The sequence below is a fragment of the Siphateles boraxobius genome, unplaced genomic scaffold, assembly GCF_051911475.1.
Source record: "Siphateles boraxobius isolate OS27281-9 unplaced genomic scaffold, OSU_SipBor_1 65, whole genome shotgun sequence".
Classification (NCBI taxonomy): domain Eukaryota; kingdom Metazoa; phylum Chordata; class Actinopteri; order Cypriniformes; family Leuciscidae; genus Siphateles; species Siphateles boraxobius.
Window position 1 is genome coordinate 19852264 of NW_027509192.1, and position 19986 is coordinate 19872249.

At 39.4% G+C, this 19986-nt stretch overlaps 1 protein-coding gene across 4 annotated transcripts in view; it reads left to right on the forward strand.

The window, feature by feature from the left end:
* wwp2 (WW domain containing E3 ubiquitin protein ligase 2) overlaps nucleotides 1-19986 on the forward strand; it is a 112692-nt gene that overhangs the window by 52664 nt on the left and 40042 nt on the right. For 3 of the 4 annotated variants that reach the window (XM_077211330.1, XM_077211333.1, XM_077211334.1), the window contains exons 1-5: nucleotides 8182-8252; nucleotides 8986-9082; nucleotides 10967-11123; nucleotides 11425-11546; nucleotides 13236-13373. In XM_077211330.1, coding sequence (XP_077067445.1) covers nucleotides 9010-9082; nucleotides 10967-11123; nucleotides 11425-11546; nucleotides 13236-13373 — 490 coding nt within the window. In that variant the 5' untranslated portion in view covers nucleotides 8182-8252; nucleotides 8986-9009. Of the gene's footprint in view, nucleotides 1-8114; nucleotides 8253-8985; nucleotides 9083-10966; nucleotides 11124-11424; nucleotides 11547-13235; nucleotides 13374-19986 lie in introns of those variants that run through there. The other variant, XM_077211331.1, reaches the window with a different exon arrangement.

The window sequence follows — 19986 nt, forward strand, 5'->3', positions numbered from 1 at the left end:
GTGCAATGGGTCACTTATGTCTGCAAGAACGAGTTCAAGTAATCCATGTGTCTTCTTTGACAAACGACCTTAATCTGATGGTAAACCTGCCTCCTGGTAGGTTTAATTTGAGGCTCAATTTAGTTCTGGAGTAGCTCTAGTCTTCCTCCAGGAAATTAGCTTGTTCAACTACACTCACCGAAATGATTATTAGGAACACCTGTTCAATTTCTCATTAATGCAATTATCTAATCAACCCATCACATGGCAGTTGCTTCAATGCATTTAGGGGTGTGGTCCTGGTCAAGACAATCTCTTGAACTCCAAACTGAATGTCAGAATGGGAAAGAAAGGTGATTTAAGCAATTTTGAGCGTGGCATGGTTGTTGGTGCCAGACGGGCCGGTCTGAGTATTTCACAATCTGCTGAGTTACTGGGATTTTCCAGTACAAACATTTCTAGGGTTTACAAAGAATGGTGTGAAAAGGGAAAACATCCAGTATGCGGCAGTCCTGTGGGCAAAAATGCCTTGTTGATGCTAGAGGTCAGAGGAGAATGGGCCGACTGATTCAAGCTGACAGAAGAGCAACTTTGACTGAAATAACCACTCGTTACAAACGAGGTAAGCAACAAAGCATTTGTGAAGCCACAACACGCACAACCTTGAGGCGGATGGGCTACAACAGCAGAAGCCCCCACCGGGTACCACTCATCTCCACTACAAATAGGAAAAAGAGGCTACAATTTGCAAGAGCTCACCAAAATTGGACAGTTGAAGACACCGAAAAATGTTGCCTGGTCTGATGAGTCTCGATTTCTGTTGAGACATTTAGATGGTAGAGTCAGAATTTGGTGTAAACAGAATGAGAACATGGATCCATCATGTCTTGTTACCACTGTGCAGGCTGGTGGTACTGGTGTAAGGATGTGGGGGATGTTTTCTTGGCACACTTTAGGCCCCCGTTTAAATGCCACGGCCTACCTGAGCATTGTTTCTGACCATGTCCATCCCTTTATGGCCACCATGTACCCATCCTCTGATGGCTACTTCCAGCAGGATAATGCACCATGTCACAAAGCTCGAATCATTTCAAATTGATTTCTTGAACATGACAATGACTTCACTGTACTAAAATGGCCCCCACAGTCACCAGATCTCAACTCGATAGAGCATCTTTGGGATGTGGTGGAACGGGAGCTTCGTGCCCTGGATGTGAATCCCTCAAATCTCCATCAACTGCAAGATGCTATCCTATCAATATGGGCAAACATTTCTAAAGAATGCTTTCAGCACCTAGTTGAAACGATGCCACATAGAATTAAGGCAGTTCTGAAGGCAAAAGGGGGTCAAACACAGTATTAGTATGGTGTTCCTAATAATCCTTTAGGTGAGTGTATGTACTAAACTAAGTCTAAGACTATTTAAAACCATGACAGAGAAAGCAGATTTCAGTTAATCTGGTTTAAAGGGCCATTTTAGTCCAGGACTAGGCTTAATCTCTGTCAGGGGAAAACACTCCTGTATGTATTTACCTGAGTTTACTTTATTATTAAAGACATCTCGTATTGGAACCTGCAGTGGACTCTCATCTTCATCTTTGTGACATCCACAATCTATTCCTCCATCTCTGCTGTCCAACAGACCCGTACAGCAACTTGTTTCGGGGCCAGAGTTTCAAAAGCGCTCTTATTCACTTCTGTCTCCTTGTATACACTCATTAGCTGTTGTAAAAGTAGATGTAATCATAATCATCCCGATTTAAAATCCTAAATATTAAACTGATATTATCGGGGCGGTCCTTATGTGTCTGTGAGCAGATTGGGAGTTTTAAGATTGGATATTACCAGATTAAGTGTCAAACATCGGAAACCACAAAGGTCTTTGACAAGATTTTTCCTCAGATTGTCAAGAGGGGAAAAAAAATTGCGATACATTGCCATAAACTTCGGTAGTCTGAGCCCGGCCTTAGATTGCAGTGGTGCACTTCAGTTCATCACTGTTATGATTCTTGTAAACTCTGGGGATAAGGCCAGTTTCCTGGATTTTGACTTGCCATTGACCATAAATGGTTGTAGTCTACTAAGTCCCTCAATGGCATTCAACTGGAGAGTTTCACCCATATCACTGTCCTGATGAGCATGATCTCGAAATCATACAGAACCAAATTAGGCCCTAAATGGTCAAGGTGTTCTATTACATCATTATCCATCATGCTCATTACGTTCACAAAACTCAGTCCTATTGGTAACAATGAGGTTCATTAGTTAACCTTAGTTAACTACCTTAACATGAACTAAGAATGAACAATACTTCTACAAGATTAGGTTCATTAGTTAACATTAGTTAACTACCTTAACATGAACTAAGAATGAACAATACTTCTACAACATTTTTTAATCTTAGTTAATATTAAATACATTTACTAATACATTATTTAAAACAAATGTTGTATTTGTTAATATTAGTTAATGCACTGAACAAACAGTGATCAGCTGTATTTTTATTAACTAACATTAACAAAGATTAATAAATACTGTAACAAATGTATTGCTCATTGTTAGTCTCATGTTAGTTACTACATTAACTAATGTTAACTAATGAACCTTATTGTGAAGTGTTAATGTCCTATTGATAGTACCTGCTCAGTGGGGATTTCTTTAAGACTGCAAGGGAAGCTCGGCTTCCCCAATAATGTGACATTTGAGACTGCTGCACCTCTCTCTTCTTCTTCATCTCCAGTTCTACTTGCAGTATCTTCATTTCATGCTCCTCCTTAAGATACTTTAACGTTCATGGAATTCATTAGCCAGCCTTTCATGGACAGTGAGTCTTTTCTTAGGGTGACAGTTCTGGCAGACATTGCCACCATTGCTTCTGAGGATGTGGAGGGTAAACTGCCTTGCAACTCTTTAGTTCTGTCTATATGACTTTCTCCTTAAAACAAGACAAGTTCATACATATATATATATGAGAATAAATACAGATTAATGGGAAGATGTGTGATGACACAAAGCAAATTAAAGTTTGAGAGAGAAAGAAAAGTGAAAGTGAAATGTATTCATATACTTAGGTGTGTGTGATCCATCATCTGAACTATCTAGATGGTCATCATCTGGTATGTTCTCCAAAGGTTGCTGGCTCTCCATTATTCCTGTCAGTAACTCATCCAACTGGTCAGCTTCTTTATTTGCAGGTCCTCCGCCAGTCCTAAATCTCTCTCTCTTCGGGTTCAGCAGCAGTTTTTTTTAGGTTTGTTTTTACATTCTTCCACAACTCCTGGATATATAAAATAACTGCAATGACAGTGATTTATTTTAAATCACTGTCATTGCAGTAGCTATTTTACTTGGTAAAAATACTTGGTATTACAAATCTCTTACAAATCTTATAAACAATACAACAACTTCAGGTAACTGTTAGCATTGTTCTTATAGATGTGTGCTCATCTGCATTGAATTCTTTACAAATTATTTTACAGGCATTCTTTTTTTTAAATTTCAAAGCGTGTGCAGATTATATTCAATAATGGTATGTCTTTTAACTATTTGCTTCAAATAGAAAGACTTTTTTCTCATGTTCTGTAAAGTTTTTTGATCGCACTCTCTTTTCTGCTGCCATTTTTTTTGTTTTTTGTTTTTGCTAAAACAGATCTGCACAGGTGGTTTTAAATTAACCTTATTTTAGTTCAGGACTCCATAGTCCAAGTGTTAGTAATTTGAACTTAACCTGGGTTTCAGAAAGCCATTTTTTAAATCTTGGTGAACTATTCTGGATTAAGGCCTACTCCTGGCTTAATTTAAACTCTGCCCAGGAAACCGCCCGAAAGTGTAACAGTGTGTGCGTAAAACAAACGCAAACATGAATAACGACCAACAAACACACATGGTGATAAACTAAATGACAAACAGCTGTGATGATGATTAGTGTTCATGGGAACTGATGAGTGGCAGGAAACAAAGACGACTAGATCGTGAATGGGTGGTGAAAGTTGGTGATGGAGGAATGGTGAAAGGAGAGCGACGAAACGCCAGTGGCGATCATGGGGAGTGCCCGATGCCACAGACCCAGAGCACAGCAGGGATGACAGCCCACGGCAGAGTCGAGGGAGGGAGGAGCCAAGGTATAGATGTGGCTGATGACATCCTGGTGACGATGGAGGTAAAGCCGAAGGATCCCAGGGCACAGACGGATAGCTGATGGTATTGAGCTACATAGCTGGCACAGGGGGGCTAGGCGAAGCTGCGGCAATGAGCGTCTGATGCTTTCAAAGCGGCCTTCGAAGGGTGCAGCCTTCGAATTGGGACACAGATATTGGGTGCTTCTCAAACAGAAGGCTGCATCCTACTGAGGCTATGTCCTTCCTAGTCCAGTCCTTCAGGGGCTTGTAGGCTAGAATGCTCCTCAGCATTAAACGCTAGAATGAGACATAATATAGGAAGTGCGCATGGCAATGTCACATAATGTTTCCGCCCCGCCGTCACTGAACGAAAATATAATTTAAACTTATTTTGGAAAAATACTTGGTATTACAAATCTTTATATTAACAGGCTTTCTATTAATACAGTAGGCTACACTGAATGACAACCGTATGTGATCTCCCAGTGGCTTACATTATTGGCAGTTTAGTGTTAAGTGATTAATTTACAGCAAAACAAAAGATTACATCTATTCTTTCATGTCCGAAAACATTATTTTTGTCTTACACCTCATAATAAACTCAGACGAGTCGAGATTTACAGCCTTCGTAGAGTGCAGTCTTCTGATTGAAAAGCACCCATTGTCTTAGTTCCCTTTCGAGAACGTTCACTTCGTATTGCATAGCTATACGCAGTGGGAAAACTCCTTCTCTCGAGAATATTGAAGCCATTATTTTAAAACGCAGTGCAGCTGCACAGCGACCGCAGAGCAGAGCGTCTAGCTCGCTCATTGGCTGTGCTGCAGCAACTGCACGAACCTATGGCGAGGCGGCTGAGATGCGCGAACCAATCGGGTCAGAGTGGGTGTGGCTTATGCCGTTTATAAGCAGACCATTTTGCTATAGAATCAGATTTAATCTCCTTCAGCGAACACCTTTCTCAGCTGATCTCCGAGACTTGGATGCGGCACCTTCAATTCGGCGCCGCCTTCCCCTGAATCTTCAACTCGGCACGCCCTGGGAGAGCGGTTCATTTAGCCCTGAAAACCTTCCTCCCAGATCTGACGGGACACCATGTCCTGGTCCGTACGGACAACATGTCAGTGCTGTCCTATATAAATCGCCAGGGTGGCCTCAGATCGGCCAGCCTGGACGCTATGGCCAGACTCATCTTCTTTTGGGCACATGCGCTCGCTAAGGGCGGCACACGTACTGGGCATTCTGAACCAGGGCGCGGATATGTTATCCAGAGACAATGTCCCCCCAGGGGAATGGTCTCTCCACCCTCAGACGGTTCACATGATCTGGAGCACCTTCGGCAAGGCAGAGGTCGACCTCTTCACCTCAGAAAACAATGCTCACTGCCCAATATTCTTTTCGAAGAAAAGGGACACAACTGGCCCAGCCACCCCCTTTATGCGTTCCCTCCGGTCTCGATGCTCCCACGGGTCATCGACCGGATCAGGGAGAGCAAGTGCTCAGTCCTCCTCATATCGCCCCTCTGGAGATCCAAAACTTGGTTCCCAGACCTGGCGAAGCTGCTGAAGGGAGCTCCCTCGCCCATACCGCTGAGGTAGGACCTCCTCACGCAGGCGAACGGATCAATCTGGCACCCACGCCCAGATCTGTGGGCCCTACATGTATAGCCTAAATGGTTACCCAGGGACCTCCCAGAAGGTGTCCAAAATACTGTGATTGAAGCTAGAGTACCGTCTACCAGATGCCTCTATGCCCTCAAGTGGTCAGCGTTCGCAAGCTGGTGTGCAGTACTAAACGTAGACCCACACATATGTGAAGTACCTCTGGTACTTTCCTTTCTTCAGGAGCTGCTGGAAGCGGGCAGGACCCCCTCCACACTCAAAGTATATGTGGCGGCCATAGCAGCATTTCACGCCCCTGTGGCCGGCCATTCCATGGGGAAAAGCGACCTGGTCATTCGTTTCCTCAAGGGGGACAGGAGGCTCAACCCGCCTCGACCCCCCTCTGTCCCCTCCTGGGACCTATCTACAGTCCTCAGGGCCCCGTTTGAGCCGCTCCAGACAATTTGACAATAAAAAGAATATATTTTTTGTCAACGTTTACTATTTTTTGTAAAGTGGCAACATCAACATCTCAAATCAGGAGTGAGCTAGAGAGATGATATTCATATTGTACATGCTCAGTTAATTTCTTAGTTAGCAAGAAGGCAGCCACATGTGACCTTCCTTGCAAAAAATACATTGCAAGTTAAAAAATACGATTTTTTGTCAAGCATTGTAAATTCATATCATTTTAATCAGTTTTTTCTTAGCTTCTAAATGGCATAGCTATGCAGCTAGTAAAGCTATTGTGTCAAGCTTGCAAGTTTTGTCATGGCTGTCAGTGTAGCAACTGTACCTTATCACAACATTGATGTAAAACCTTGTCATAAAATAACAAAATTATAATTTTATGTATTAATAAAGAAACCCTGTTAATAGTCAGGTATCTCCCCTTTTTTATTTAAGTAAACAGTAAAAATCAGACTAGGCATACATTTGATCTGTTTTTAGTAGCCTATGCCACAAGAGAGGAAATGCACTACAGGGGTGTTGGTCTGTTCTGATGTTAGCAGCATACATATTGAAGCATAAAGGCAGGACACTAATCAAAACTAACTTTAGCTGGACAATAACTTTATTCCAGAGCTGCTGTAAAGCCAAAACAATCTCTGTTACTGTAATTATCACTGTAAAGCTGCTTTGAAACAATCTATATTGTTAAAAGCGCTATGTAAATGAAGGTGACTTGACTTGACTTGACTGAGGTCTGACATTTGTCACATAACTTCGCAAGAATATAAGAATATATTGCAAAATTAAACGCACACAGTTCAGTAAGCTTCGACAGAAGTTTACAGAAGTATTATTCTATTTCAGTGTTAATTTTGGTTTTAAAAAATGATTTGGTAGTTCAAATGTATTGTAATAATTTACAAAAACCTGCTGTTACTTTAAAAAAAATCCTCCTTTGACTAGTCTTTGTCTTTATACAAGTCTGTGCACAAGTAGAATAAATAAATTTGAAAATGATGTTAAAGAATGATTTTATTACATTTTAATGAATGTTACAACTGTCCTCTGTTATGGGGTCAGTTGCAACATTTGACTTTGTCTATATAAGTATAAATACACATTTTGCAGCTGTGTGGGCAGGAAGGTGACAGATGTGGGTTTATTGTATCAAATTTTTGTCTTTCCAATACAGTCTATGAGAAACTCAAGGAAATGCAAAAAGTGTTGCTACCGTTCCCACTCTTCCCCGAACATGATTGTGTTCAACACCTTTTTTGCTGGAAACAATAAAAATATGTGAAAAAGTGGAAACAATAAAAACTTAACTGTGTAATATTTTAAATGAATGCTGCAATAATTTCTGTATTTTAGTTCATTAAAATGTACTGCTTGTTTCTTGGATCAACATGTAATTGGTCTCGGTTTGGGGCTCTAAAAAAGAACTTAATTTTTTCCAGTGGGTCTCGTATTAGTCTGGGTCTTGGAGAACACAAGACTGTTAAACACAGTCACTATACTCACTAAGTCTAAGAACAAGGCTTGACCAACTTGCAGTTAGCCAAAGGGTAATCAGACTTACTTTTCAGATTCAAATTAGACCAACCTGTTTAAGTAACTCACTTAAAAGAGTTATAACCAGCCTTAAAGAAAAAAGTTAACTAACTTGTAAGACTAGACTAAGCAGTTTATGTGTCTTGACTACGTCTGTGCCTAGTTGGTCAGGGGTTCATTCTAATCTAAAGCAAGAAAATGATCCAACACAACACATAGCCTACCTCCTAGAAAGAATGCCTTGCTGTTGTGCTTTAATCCAAATACATTAAACTGTGAACAATTCAAAACATTTAGGTGTTCTAAATCATTTGATCAGCAGTGTATGCCACACATGCAATTTGTGAACATTTATGGAGCTGGTTTGTTAAAATCTTTCACATTTTACAGAATGTACTTCACTTTTGTGCGCAGACAACGAAACCGTGCCAAACTGATGGTATGGAGCATCCGCACCCATAATTCACCGCGGCGCTCGTCAGAGAGTCACATGACCATGACATTAAAGCGGAAATGACAGTTAGCGATCCACAGTCTCACGGCAGATAAAAGGTAGGGATCAAAACATTTATTGTGTGTTATTATAAAAGAAAACGCATACATTAAACATGAACTTGCCCGCTTTTATAGTGGTTCTTGACGATTTCAAGCATATTGTGACTTTTCGCTATAAATGATGTGCAGCTAGTCAAACATCGTCACTGTCTTACACATTCATTAAACTTAAGATTATAAATGATCATAAATATTTATTAGCTGCAGAAATTATATTCGGTTGACTCTTTCTGATGTCTAATTTGGAGGCGAAAAGAAATGTGTTCATAATTATCCGACCCAGCTGTATACCGAACCTTTTAATAGTTAGATGATTACTGTTTGTTTGTGTCTGATCATCACAATCGGTTTCTGACTTATGAAGCTGTCAACTCGGATATTCACAGAATGTATCATGACACCGTTTTATAAACCATATATTCCGGCTTTGCTGTTGACCCGCCTAACATTTTTTTAATGCTTTCACAGTTTATGTAAAATCTTCCTGTATTAAAGTGTAATATTTGTGTGTGCATGTGTGTGTGTGTTGGTGTGTGTGTTGGTGTGTGTGTGAGGTGCTCAGGTGATCACTGAGTTTTAATGCTAGATTAAGCTCTCAGTAAACGCTCACGTCTATGGTTTATTATGGTCTGATTATATTTCACAGTAGATGAGTGAATATGAGTGATGATGAAGGTGTGTGTGTGTGTGTGTGTGTGTGTGTGTGTGTGTGTGTGTGTGTGTATTTCAGGGCTGTGATCTGTGATGTGATGTGATGATGGCAGCTGCCAGTGTGTCTCAGTTTGCCAACGTTCAGGCCACAGAGAAATCACAGTTGACCTTGAAAGGTAAGTAAATCAGCGCTTTTTTATCCAGCCTGTGTTAACGTCAGCACTGTAAATGACTGATCTGAAACTGGTCATTTTGATGGGATTCATCAGCTCAAATGACGCATCAACTTGCAGCACCAGAGCTTCATGTGTTTTTGCACTATGCAGTGTTTCCTCTAGAGGGTGATGTGTGCTGAATAATTTACTTCATAACTGCTAGTCCAACTATGATCGTTCATGTCAGGACACATTTGGACACACTGGTACAGGAATCAAAATTATAAATGTTTTTGCCACCTTGGAATCATGGTTTCACTTTATTTTGATGGTCCCTTTAACACATTCTGTTGACTATAAGTAACGTTGCAGCTACATGTCTACTAACTCTCAGTAGAGTATTCGAGACTGTTAGGGAGACTGTTAGGGTTAGAATAAGTTAAGACATGTAGTTGCAAAGTTACTTGTAGTTAGTAAAATGTCTGTTGGGGGAACATCACAATAAAGTGTTAGCAGATATTAAGCAGAAAGTCTATTAATACTCTATGAGAGTTAGGTGACATGTAGTTGCAAAGTTACTTATAGTCAACAGAATGTTCAAAAGGGACCATCAAAATAATGTGTTACCGGAATCATAATCATTGCCACTTAGTAATTATTGATATAAATCTGTTGTCCATTAACCGTCTCTAAACAGTAATATGTCTTGTACGCTGAAACTTTTCATAAACGTTCTCTGCTCTTGAGAAAAGTCATATAATAAAGGAACAAGTTTGTAATGAATTTGTTATCAGAGCCGGCCCTACATAGCCACAGTTTGCTTAGTATAAATATCTTTGATAAAGTTTGCTTGTATCACTCTGTGCATTAATTTTTGAAAATAAAGAGGCACCACTATCAATCTGGTGCAGAAATGAGGGAAAAAAACAAAAGAAAGGAGCAAGATAAGGGTAGTCTAAGTATTGAATTCTGACAATCATATACATTTGCCTATAGTACATTTGTTGAAATGGTGGTTTCTCCTTCGTGTCTTATCGTTTCAGTTCAGCATTTAGGGAATGCTTTTATTTGAAGACGCTGTGCTTTTGTAACAACAGTGTCGCTGTCACCTTATAATTTATTGTGGCAGTGAATATGCACAATGTTGTTATCGTGGGCACTTAAAATTTCAGTGAATAATTCTAGACGCCTTATGAATTGTTCAGATTTTAGTTGAATGAAATTGCACATTCACACTCCGACAGTAGGTGGCGTATGGAACAGCAGAAAAACAGTGGTTATTCAATTACCCCTGTACACAAAGCAGTGCAACTTTCTGTATCTGACACCCGCATTTCACACAGAAGAAATGAAGTCTTTTAAATATGCCAGTTCAGAAAATAGTTCTGGTCGAAAATATTCTGATTTTCTGATCTTTATTATTGTTCTTTATAGTTTCGTAATTTTGCACTTTAGTCTGTTTGAAACATTTGTTAACTTGATACTTTTTATCAATGTGTATTGTTTTATTATATTTACATTGTTAATTCACTCTACAAAAATGGTATTATTACTCAGCAGTTTAGTATTATTCTAGTATGTTTAAAGATAAATATTCTGAGTACACTTTACAATGAGGTGTCAGTGTAGGACGTATGGTGTTCATTAGGGCATGGGAGTGTTTAGGTGGGTTTGTACATGGGACCTATTTTGAAAATCTGCTTCGGGCTCCCAAAACGCCCTGGATATGTTACCTGGTCTGTTATTTCTGATATGTTGTAAGTTTAATAACAGTGAATATGATATGAGATTAATGGCTCTGTAATGGTTTGGATCACAGTGAAATGCACAATTTCTCATTGAAATTTTGCAAACGTTCCTCTATTCAAGAATGTTTAGTGTTTTTCTGTTGTACTCATTTGACAGTGCTGTCTGCTAAGCCTCAGTCTCCTAAGCTCCCCAGTCGTCACTCTCGTCTGAGTTCATTTGTGGAAGTGACCGCTGACGGTCTGACCAGTGAAACGAAGAAAACAGGCAAACGCACTGGACACCTTGAGCTGCAGTGGAATGAAGACCTCACCCTGTAAGGCATCACATGACTACGTTTATATAAATGTTACTTTTTTTCATTACTCATTTAAGTATACAATTTGTAAAAATAACAAATAATTACCTAAGACCATTGAATTGCTCTCTGTAATCAGTAAAGTGAAGAAATCTGCTTTTCTGTGTTGGTTGTGTCCTACCTTTTTGTTTGTTTTTATTCACATCTCTTAAAATCTTTTTTAAAAAGCCCATCCAGTTCTGGGGACCGTGTTTAGTCATAACCATGGTCCATTTGAGAACTTTTATTTACATATACATGTATTTATTTATTTTCACAGGAACGTGACTCCTCAGAGTCGTTTGGATCTGAAGTTGTGGAGTTGTCACACTTTGAGGAAGGAACTTTTGGGCAGTGCCACCATTGACTTACTGGACACTCTACGAACACATGATGGCAAGAGTAAGTTGTCATCACAATATAAAATCAAAATAAATATATTTTTACATTGATTCTCTTAGTTAATGTTGAAACGACAAAGACAGTGTATCGAGTTTCATTGAAGAGGGAAGAAGGTGGCGGGAACTTTCGAAAGTTTCACAACTTTAAATCTAAAAGTAAAAGCAACAGTCGCTCACGGACGACTGCCTCACACACATAAACAAATCATAGCATAAATAGTCCAGGCCTGGTCCTCTCTCATCCTTCACTGTCATCGATCCTCCTTTTATACTTCCGAAGCTCCTCCATGAGAAACTCGCTTCGTTCTCATGGCCCTCGGCCTCGTCCTGCTTGTCACAGACAGTATTTTAAATATTTATTTAATTAATGGCATCTTTTTTCACTAAGTAATATGAATGAAGGCCAGTATCACAGTTGTTTTATTATTTTTATTTCTTGGAATAAAATTAGAAATTAGTGTCATTCAACCTTATAACTGAAAGCCAACAGATTCTGCGTTAATTGTGGTAATTATTTTTAAACATTTAAACAGTACAAGTATTTTTTCCCAGCTGTAATATTAAGGTTAAAATGCTGATCACCTCAGATCTTTTACAACTCCTTGTAACTGACATTAAAGCAAAAAACAAATTTTTTTTTTAAATATACGGCGGGAATGTCCCTGATTTAAAAAAAATCTGTCAAGTCACCTTTATTTATATAGTATGGCTTTATACAATACAGATTGTTTCAAAGTAGCTATACAGTGATAAACGGGTAAAATTATGCTTTTCGGCTGTTGTTCAGTGACAGTGATCAATAAAATTGTTGAAAATTGAGTGTCCCCACTCAATATGTTAATATTGTTGTTAATACTTTTGCATTTCTGGTTCTTTTGACACTACTGGCCAAAATATCTAGTTGAATAGGTCTGTATGAATTCCTTTCAGCTCAGTGCAGTGTTTTTCCTGAACATTTGAGGTTTGACTTTCAGCAGAGTCACTCACACATAGTCCTGTGTTTTTTTTTTTTTTTGGTCAAGTTGGTAAAGTTGTTTCTGAGTCAGCTGTGGCTGTGTGCTTCACATTGTTAGAGAAATTCTTGAACTTTTGTCTTTCTGGCAGAAGACAACTGCATTTTCATCAAAAAATTCGTCAAACATGCAGAGAAGCAGCACATGGTGCCTGTTTTTTGTTTTTTCCCCCCAAGACAAGCACAAGTTAATTTTATGTTCTTTATTGTTGTACAGAAGAACTTCGTACAAGTTTAGGATGACATGAGTGTTAATGAAGTCAGAATTTAAATTTGGATTGAACTGTTCTTTTACCTTTCTCTGACTTTCTTTCTCTGAGAGAAAGACTGTTTTTATATTTGTTGTTATATAAGGTTCTGTCAGCAGTTATGTCAGCACGTGTTCTAAAGATCACAGTGTCAGTAACATATTATTCGAAGACATGTAAAGGCTAATGTGGGATTGAATGAAATCTCAATGAACAGCTGAGCACTCCCCTTTTAAACCAGCTTCACTTCTTCCCTGCTTTTTTAAAACACAAAATATGAACCAGTGAGTGTTTTGCCAAAACAATGAGTCTGTCAAATAAAATGTCATGAATGTAAGTTGAATATTTAGGTTTTTTATAAAAAACAAAAACACAGATGTATCTACCAGCACTAGATCTCTCACTCTCTCTCTTTCTTTTTGACTGGCAGTGGAGAATGTACAGCTCAGTCTGGTTCTACAGACCGAGAACAAAGGCTCGGTTGTAGCAGGAGGTGAGCTCAACGTCTGTCTGGACGGCCTGGTTGTTGATCTAGGATCTCTGCCCAATGGCAATGCTGCCTCAGACAGTAAGTCCTGTTCACAGACACACATGCACACTTCATAGAAAACACTTGTAGAACACACAGAACACATGAACAAATGCACATTCATGAGTTTGTGAAACCTTGGCTGTGACTCCACCTAAACTAAATGCAGGAATAGAGGAGGTTGTGGTGAGAGGGGTTGGTATGGAAAGAGTTGAGTTTGACCAAGCGGATGCTCACAAGAGCGCTTTTCTCTTCTGTGTACTCACAACTGACAAACAGAGCCCAGGAGGTCATTGGGTCTATTGACCACTTACAAACCTAATCTGTTCAGACTCTAATTTTTCATTGGGAGTAAGTTGCTTTGGAAAGCACAGAGCATTCATGTGTCAGTTAGACAGTGCACAGGTACTAAATTGATTCTGTTACTGTAAAAAGACTGATATAGTGAGTTTACATTTACATTTATGCATTTGCCTGAATCTTTTATCCAAAGCAACTTATGTTGCATTCAAGGTACACATTTACATTTGATCAGTTCTTTCTTTCCCTGGAATCGAACCCCTGGCATTGGCGTAGCTAGGCTTCAGGAAAGCAATTCTAGTTACTGAATGACCATCACTAGCTAGTAAAAAGATTCATGTGACTTACTTTTAACTACTCTTTGAAGCATAAGGTGTGTGCTGCAATATATAGAGCACAGTCACAGGCACAGTCAGTCAACATATAACAATTTAATGTTTCTTTGAAGCCACAAATAGAGAAATACAGTGAATGTGCATTACATTTATCGAGAGTTGTCTTTAAACTGTGAGAGTCAAACAACATTTATTTTCAGAAGTGGTTTTATTTTCCTGGAGGGGTTGATTGAGATTTCACCTTCAAAACATTCTCATTGCTAAACCCTCAACCTGCCAATAATTTTTTTAATGTCTACTCTATATAACTACTGTAGATGAGGAGTACGTTGTCACAATGCAACCTGCCATTCAGTAACCTTATTAGTGCGTTTTAGCCAAATTTAAATGATAAAACAATTCTAAAGCAAAACATTTAGTTAAACAGCAGAATATATAAGCATTATTTTGAGCAGAAAATGTAATTAGGACATAACAGTTACAGCAGATAACGCATGTGACAACCCCCACCTGAAAAGTGCTACGGCAACTGCTGACAAGTTCCCCGTGTGAGAACTAACCCGGTCTGCCCTCTAATGCAGCGTTAAACTAGTCTTATTTAGCAAGACCTTTGACTCACGACAGAAGTTCTGGACCTTTTTACATCATGTCTTTTCTAAGTGAGAAAATGTAACAGAAAAACAGAGTTTGTTACGGCAGTACAGCAGATCTAGAAGAAAGTAGTGTCCAGCTTAAGTAATTTCAGCGTTGATTCATTTCGATTGTAAAAATCATTATTAATTTGGTTAATTTATCTATACAGCAGCTCTAGAGAAACCAGCGATGTCATCATCCAGCTAGGTTCAGTTCTCATACGTACAGTCAGATAATGTTGCTGAATATTAAGTGTCCACAACTAAGCAAGCCAGAGGCGACAGTGGCAGGAACCCAAACTCCATCAAGGTGACAGAATGGAGAAAAAAAAAACTGTGGAGGTTTTTGGTCCAATACTTCTTCTATCAGCTATGCTTTTCATTAATTTTGTGAGTTGGTAAGTTTCGTCAGGGCAGTAAGAAATATAGAGCTGAGTATCATCAAGTATTTGTTTTTTTCCCCTATTGAGCAGATTGGATTGAAGCTACTTAAAATATGAATGATGTTGCAGTAAAAACCAACACATGCTCCTGCAATGCTTCTTATGCGTGTATGAAGGGCTTTATTGTTGTTCTGAAGATAAATAATCTGTTGCTTTTGATAGTATTTCTGTTTTTCTGTGATTCCTTCTGACATTCTGTTTCAGTTACTTGTTGTACACACACACACACACACACACACACACACACACACACACACACACACACACACACACACACACACACACACACACACACACACACACACATTTGTTTCGCTATGTTATTGAGGACATTGCGTACACTTCCATTGATTTTTATATCAAGTCAAGTCCTCTCTTTTTTTATATAGCGCTTTATTCAATACAGATTGTTTCAAAGCAGTGATAACAGGAAAATGATGCAAACAGTGTTAATTTTGGCTTTAAAAGAAAACAGTGTCATTGTTCAGCTAAAGTCAATTCAGTGTTGATTCAGTTCCGTTATAAAAGATCATCAATTAAATTAGTTAATTTCATCTATAAAGCAGTTCTGGAGAGAACAGTGATGTCATCGTCCAGCTCAGTTCAGTTCTCATCTAAATGGCAGAGCAGTCAAATCAATAATGTTGTTGAATATTAACGAACTAACACGGTGTGATTATGATTGAGGCTGCATCACAAGTCAGACATCATATTGTGGATCAGTAGTTTTCAAATATTTTTTATCCAGTTCCTATCAGGTTAATGATGTTTTCTATGGCCTAACCCTACCCTTAAATCTACCCATAACAGAAACATTTGCACAATAATAGGCAATTTGTCTGATTTATATGCCATTTTAACTAGTGAGGACCAGTTTAATGTCATTACTAGTCAGTTGTCATAATATTTCACAATATAAGTGAGGACATTTGGCTCTCACAAGTATAGCCAAACCTGTATACACACACACTTCTTCTTCGGTTGTCCATTGAAATCTGATGATGACGTCCACACTTTAACTGTGAGATCTTTGATGGCTGAAAAGTCCTATCCTGGACCCACAAGCTCTATTGCAGGTGGAGCATTTGTATGTGATGGTGGTAGTGGTTGTGACAGTGGCAGTTATAGCTCTTTTTCTCCTGGCTCGCTTCTGCAATCTTCTGGTTGTCCTCTCAATCTCTAGCGTACGAAGCCCATCTCTGCACAGCTGTCGCCAGATGGTACGGTCAGCAACAACATCCTCCAGATCCTCAGGTCTGATCTTACACTTCCTAAAGGCGTTCTTCATCTGATCCTTATAGCGCTTCTTTGGCCCCCCAGCTGAGGGTTTACCATGATGTAACTGGCCATATAGTACTTTGCGGGGCATCTGACATGGGGGCATCGTTATCACATGCCCCAACCGCTTTAGTTGGCCCTGGGTAATCATGGCCTCAATACTTCTGAAGTTGGTCTTTTTAAGTATTTCAGTGTGAGGCACACGATTATGCCAGGTGATTCCAGAATGCGCTGAAGGCAGCTTATCTGGAAGTGCTATTAGGACTTGATGTGACGGCTGTTGGTTACCCACGCTTCACAGCTATAGAGGAAGGTAGTGACACAGACCGCTTGGTATACGGCGACCTTTGTAGAGGGTTTAGACTCTACACCTTATTAGACTCTACACCGAAGTCTCCCAAAGGCAGCTGATGCCTGTTTAATTCGGCTCTGGATTTCATTGTCGATGCCGCTATCCTCTGAGAGAAAACTCCCCAGATATTTGAAAGATGGCACTACTGATAACTGTTCATCTCCAACAGTGAAGGCAGGTAATGTGGGTGGGACATTGGTACTCCATTTGCAGACCACTTCTGTCTTGGTGGTGTTGAGAGTCAGCCCCATCCTTCTGTACGCCCTCACTGCCACAAAAGCACAGTCGTCTGCATACTGCAGCTCCAGGACCTGCTCTCTATTTTTGTGGTTGCGAGTAGCCTCCTGCTCCTAATATTAAAGTTGTTGCCATCTAATCTGAAGTCCACTGCCACACCACTGCTGTTTTCAATAGGATACTATTCTGGTCCTCCGGAAGTGTTTGACCATCAGCCACACACACACACACACACACACACACACACACACACACACACACACACACACACACACACACACACACACACACACACACACACACACACACACACACACACACACACATTGACACACACTGACACACACTTACACACACACACACACACACACACACTGACACACACTTACACACACTTACACACTTAATAAAATGACAGTTTGGCTTATATTATTATATTAGTCTTTTCACAACCAAAACAACAACTGGCTCTGTGACCTGATCTCAGATCATTGTTTTAGCCACGCACAGTATAAAGAACTTGAGTGTGTTCTTTCAGTGTGCAAGTTTCTATTTGACCTTCAGCAGTGGATAAAGGTTGGAGTGTGTGTAGGTCTGTTAGGGTCCTCTGTTCACTCTGAAGTCGCTCTTGTTGGTTTAAAGTTTTCCCTCATTTCCCCTGGCGTTTTTTTCTGAAACACATGTACTACATAAACAGGCCTTTGTGTACAGGCCTGGGGAAAGCCAGAAAGTCTCTCTCTCTCTCACACACACACACCCACACACACACACACACACACACACACACACACACACACACACACACACACACACACACACACACACACACACACACACACACACACACACACACATTCAGTGAACAGAAACTTGTGCATAAACTTTCAAAGCTTTCTTATAGTAACTTTTGATTTTTGTACTAAAAGCTTTAATGTCGCTCCATTTAAGTTTTACATTTGCAACTGCAAGGCTTCATTAACACACACTTTCATGTGAAACCACTTAAAAACAGAAGGATAAAACACAGCAACATAAGCAGTGTCATAATACAGTTTTTTTTTCAGATGCATGTCATTATTAAATGAATGGGTATTCCCAAATATGAAATTGTTCATCTTATGGGATTCCAAACTATGATTTTCTTTGTTCTGTGGAAAAGAAAATGAGAAATTATTGCAATTTTCACTCTGTTCTTTTCCATATAGTGAAGGAAAACATTGTGTAAGGAACAGAACAATTAATTAATTCATTATTTACTTATGATAATCTCTCTCAAATCTCATTCAAGTTTGTGTATAAAAATGTTGCTCATCCAGATTGACAATCAAACAGACTGAAGAGATACTGTATAACTTGAGGAGCTGGAATATAGCCGACAAGTCATGGATTGCTTGAATTCTTTTATGGTCTGTTTTTGTTTTTCAGTGATGTCATCATCAAGCTCAGTTCAGTTCTCATACAATGTTGTCAAAGCAGGCAGAAAAAAATATTAAGAATAATAAGTATCCCCAACTAAGCAAGCCAAAGGTGACACTGGCAGGAACCAAAACTCTATCAGGGGAGATAGACTGGGAGAAACCAGGCTCAGTCGGAGGCCCAGTTCTCCTCTGGCCAACAAACGAACAGTGTATGATTATGATTCATGCAGCATTATAGGTCAGAAGTCAGATTGGGAATCGGAATATTCAAAATATTTAATGTAGTTCCATCTGGTTGAAGTTCGGATTCATCACATCGGTATGGAGACAGGTTTTTTTATACGGTCTCTGCTGACACTTGAGGGCTGTGTTGTAGTTGTGTCTACACGCAGATCCTCCATCTGATCTTGATACGGCCTAGATCTGGTTGACCACGGTAAACTTCGGGATAAACGGAGAGACTAATATTAGCGTAGATGCCATTCTTCTTATGATGTAACGAGTACATCAGGTGATATTGGAAGTGTTCCCGGTTCCGGCTGACTTGATTTATGCAGGCATTAAGGTCATGAACACATGAACTTACTTATCTGCATTTGTCAGAGCATTACATTTACATTTACATTTATTCATTTAGCAGACGCTTTTATCCAAAGCGACTTACAAATGAGAACAATAGAAGCAGTTAAACTAACAGTAGGACAACAATACGCAAGTGCTATAACCCCTCTCAGTTTAACTTTAGTGCATTTTTTTTTTAATAGAATAGAAGAGAAGAGAAAGTGTTAGTACTACTGAATCAAGTGCTGCCGAAAAAGATACGTCTTCAGCAGTTTCTTGAAAGTGGCTACTGACTCAGAAGCTCTGGTTGAGTTAGGCAGATCATTCCACCAACAGGGAACAGTCATGGTAAAGGTCCGAGAAAGAGATTTTGTGCCTCTTTGAGATGGTACAGAGCATCTGTGGTAGTTTAGAAATATTTTTAAGATTGAAGAATACGGTTTTACAAAGAGTACACCCAGGTTCCTAACCTACGAAGAAGACTTGACAGAGCAGCCATCAAGTGTTAGACCATATTTTAGGTTATTACGTGCCGAGGTTTTTGGTCCAATGATTACAATCTCTGTTTTTTATGAAATTAGTAAGGGGAATTACTACTAGTCATCCAATTCTTTTACATCAGCTATGCATAAGTTTCGTTTGGGCATGAAGAAATATAAAGCTGAGTATCATCAGCGTAACAGTGAAAACTAACGCCATGCTTCCTAACAATATCTCTCAAGGATAGCATGTACAGAATGAACAGCAACGGTCCTAGTACTCTGCCTTGAGATACTCCATACTGAACTTGAGATCGATATGACATCTTTTCATTTTCTGCGAAAAACTGATAACTGTCAGATAAGTATGATTTGAACCATGGCAATGCGATTCCACTAATGCCAACATCATTTTCGAGTCTATCCAAAAGAATGTTGTGCGCAATAGTATCAAATGTAGCACTAAGATCCAGTAACACTTATAAAGAGATACAACCCTGATCGAATGATAAGAGCAAATAATTTGTAACTCCAATGAGAGCTGTCGCAGTACTATGATACGGTCTAAATTCTGACTGGAAAATCCTTGCAGATACCATTTCTTTCTAAAAAGGAAC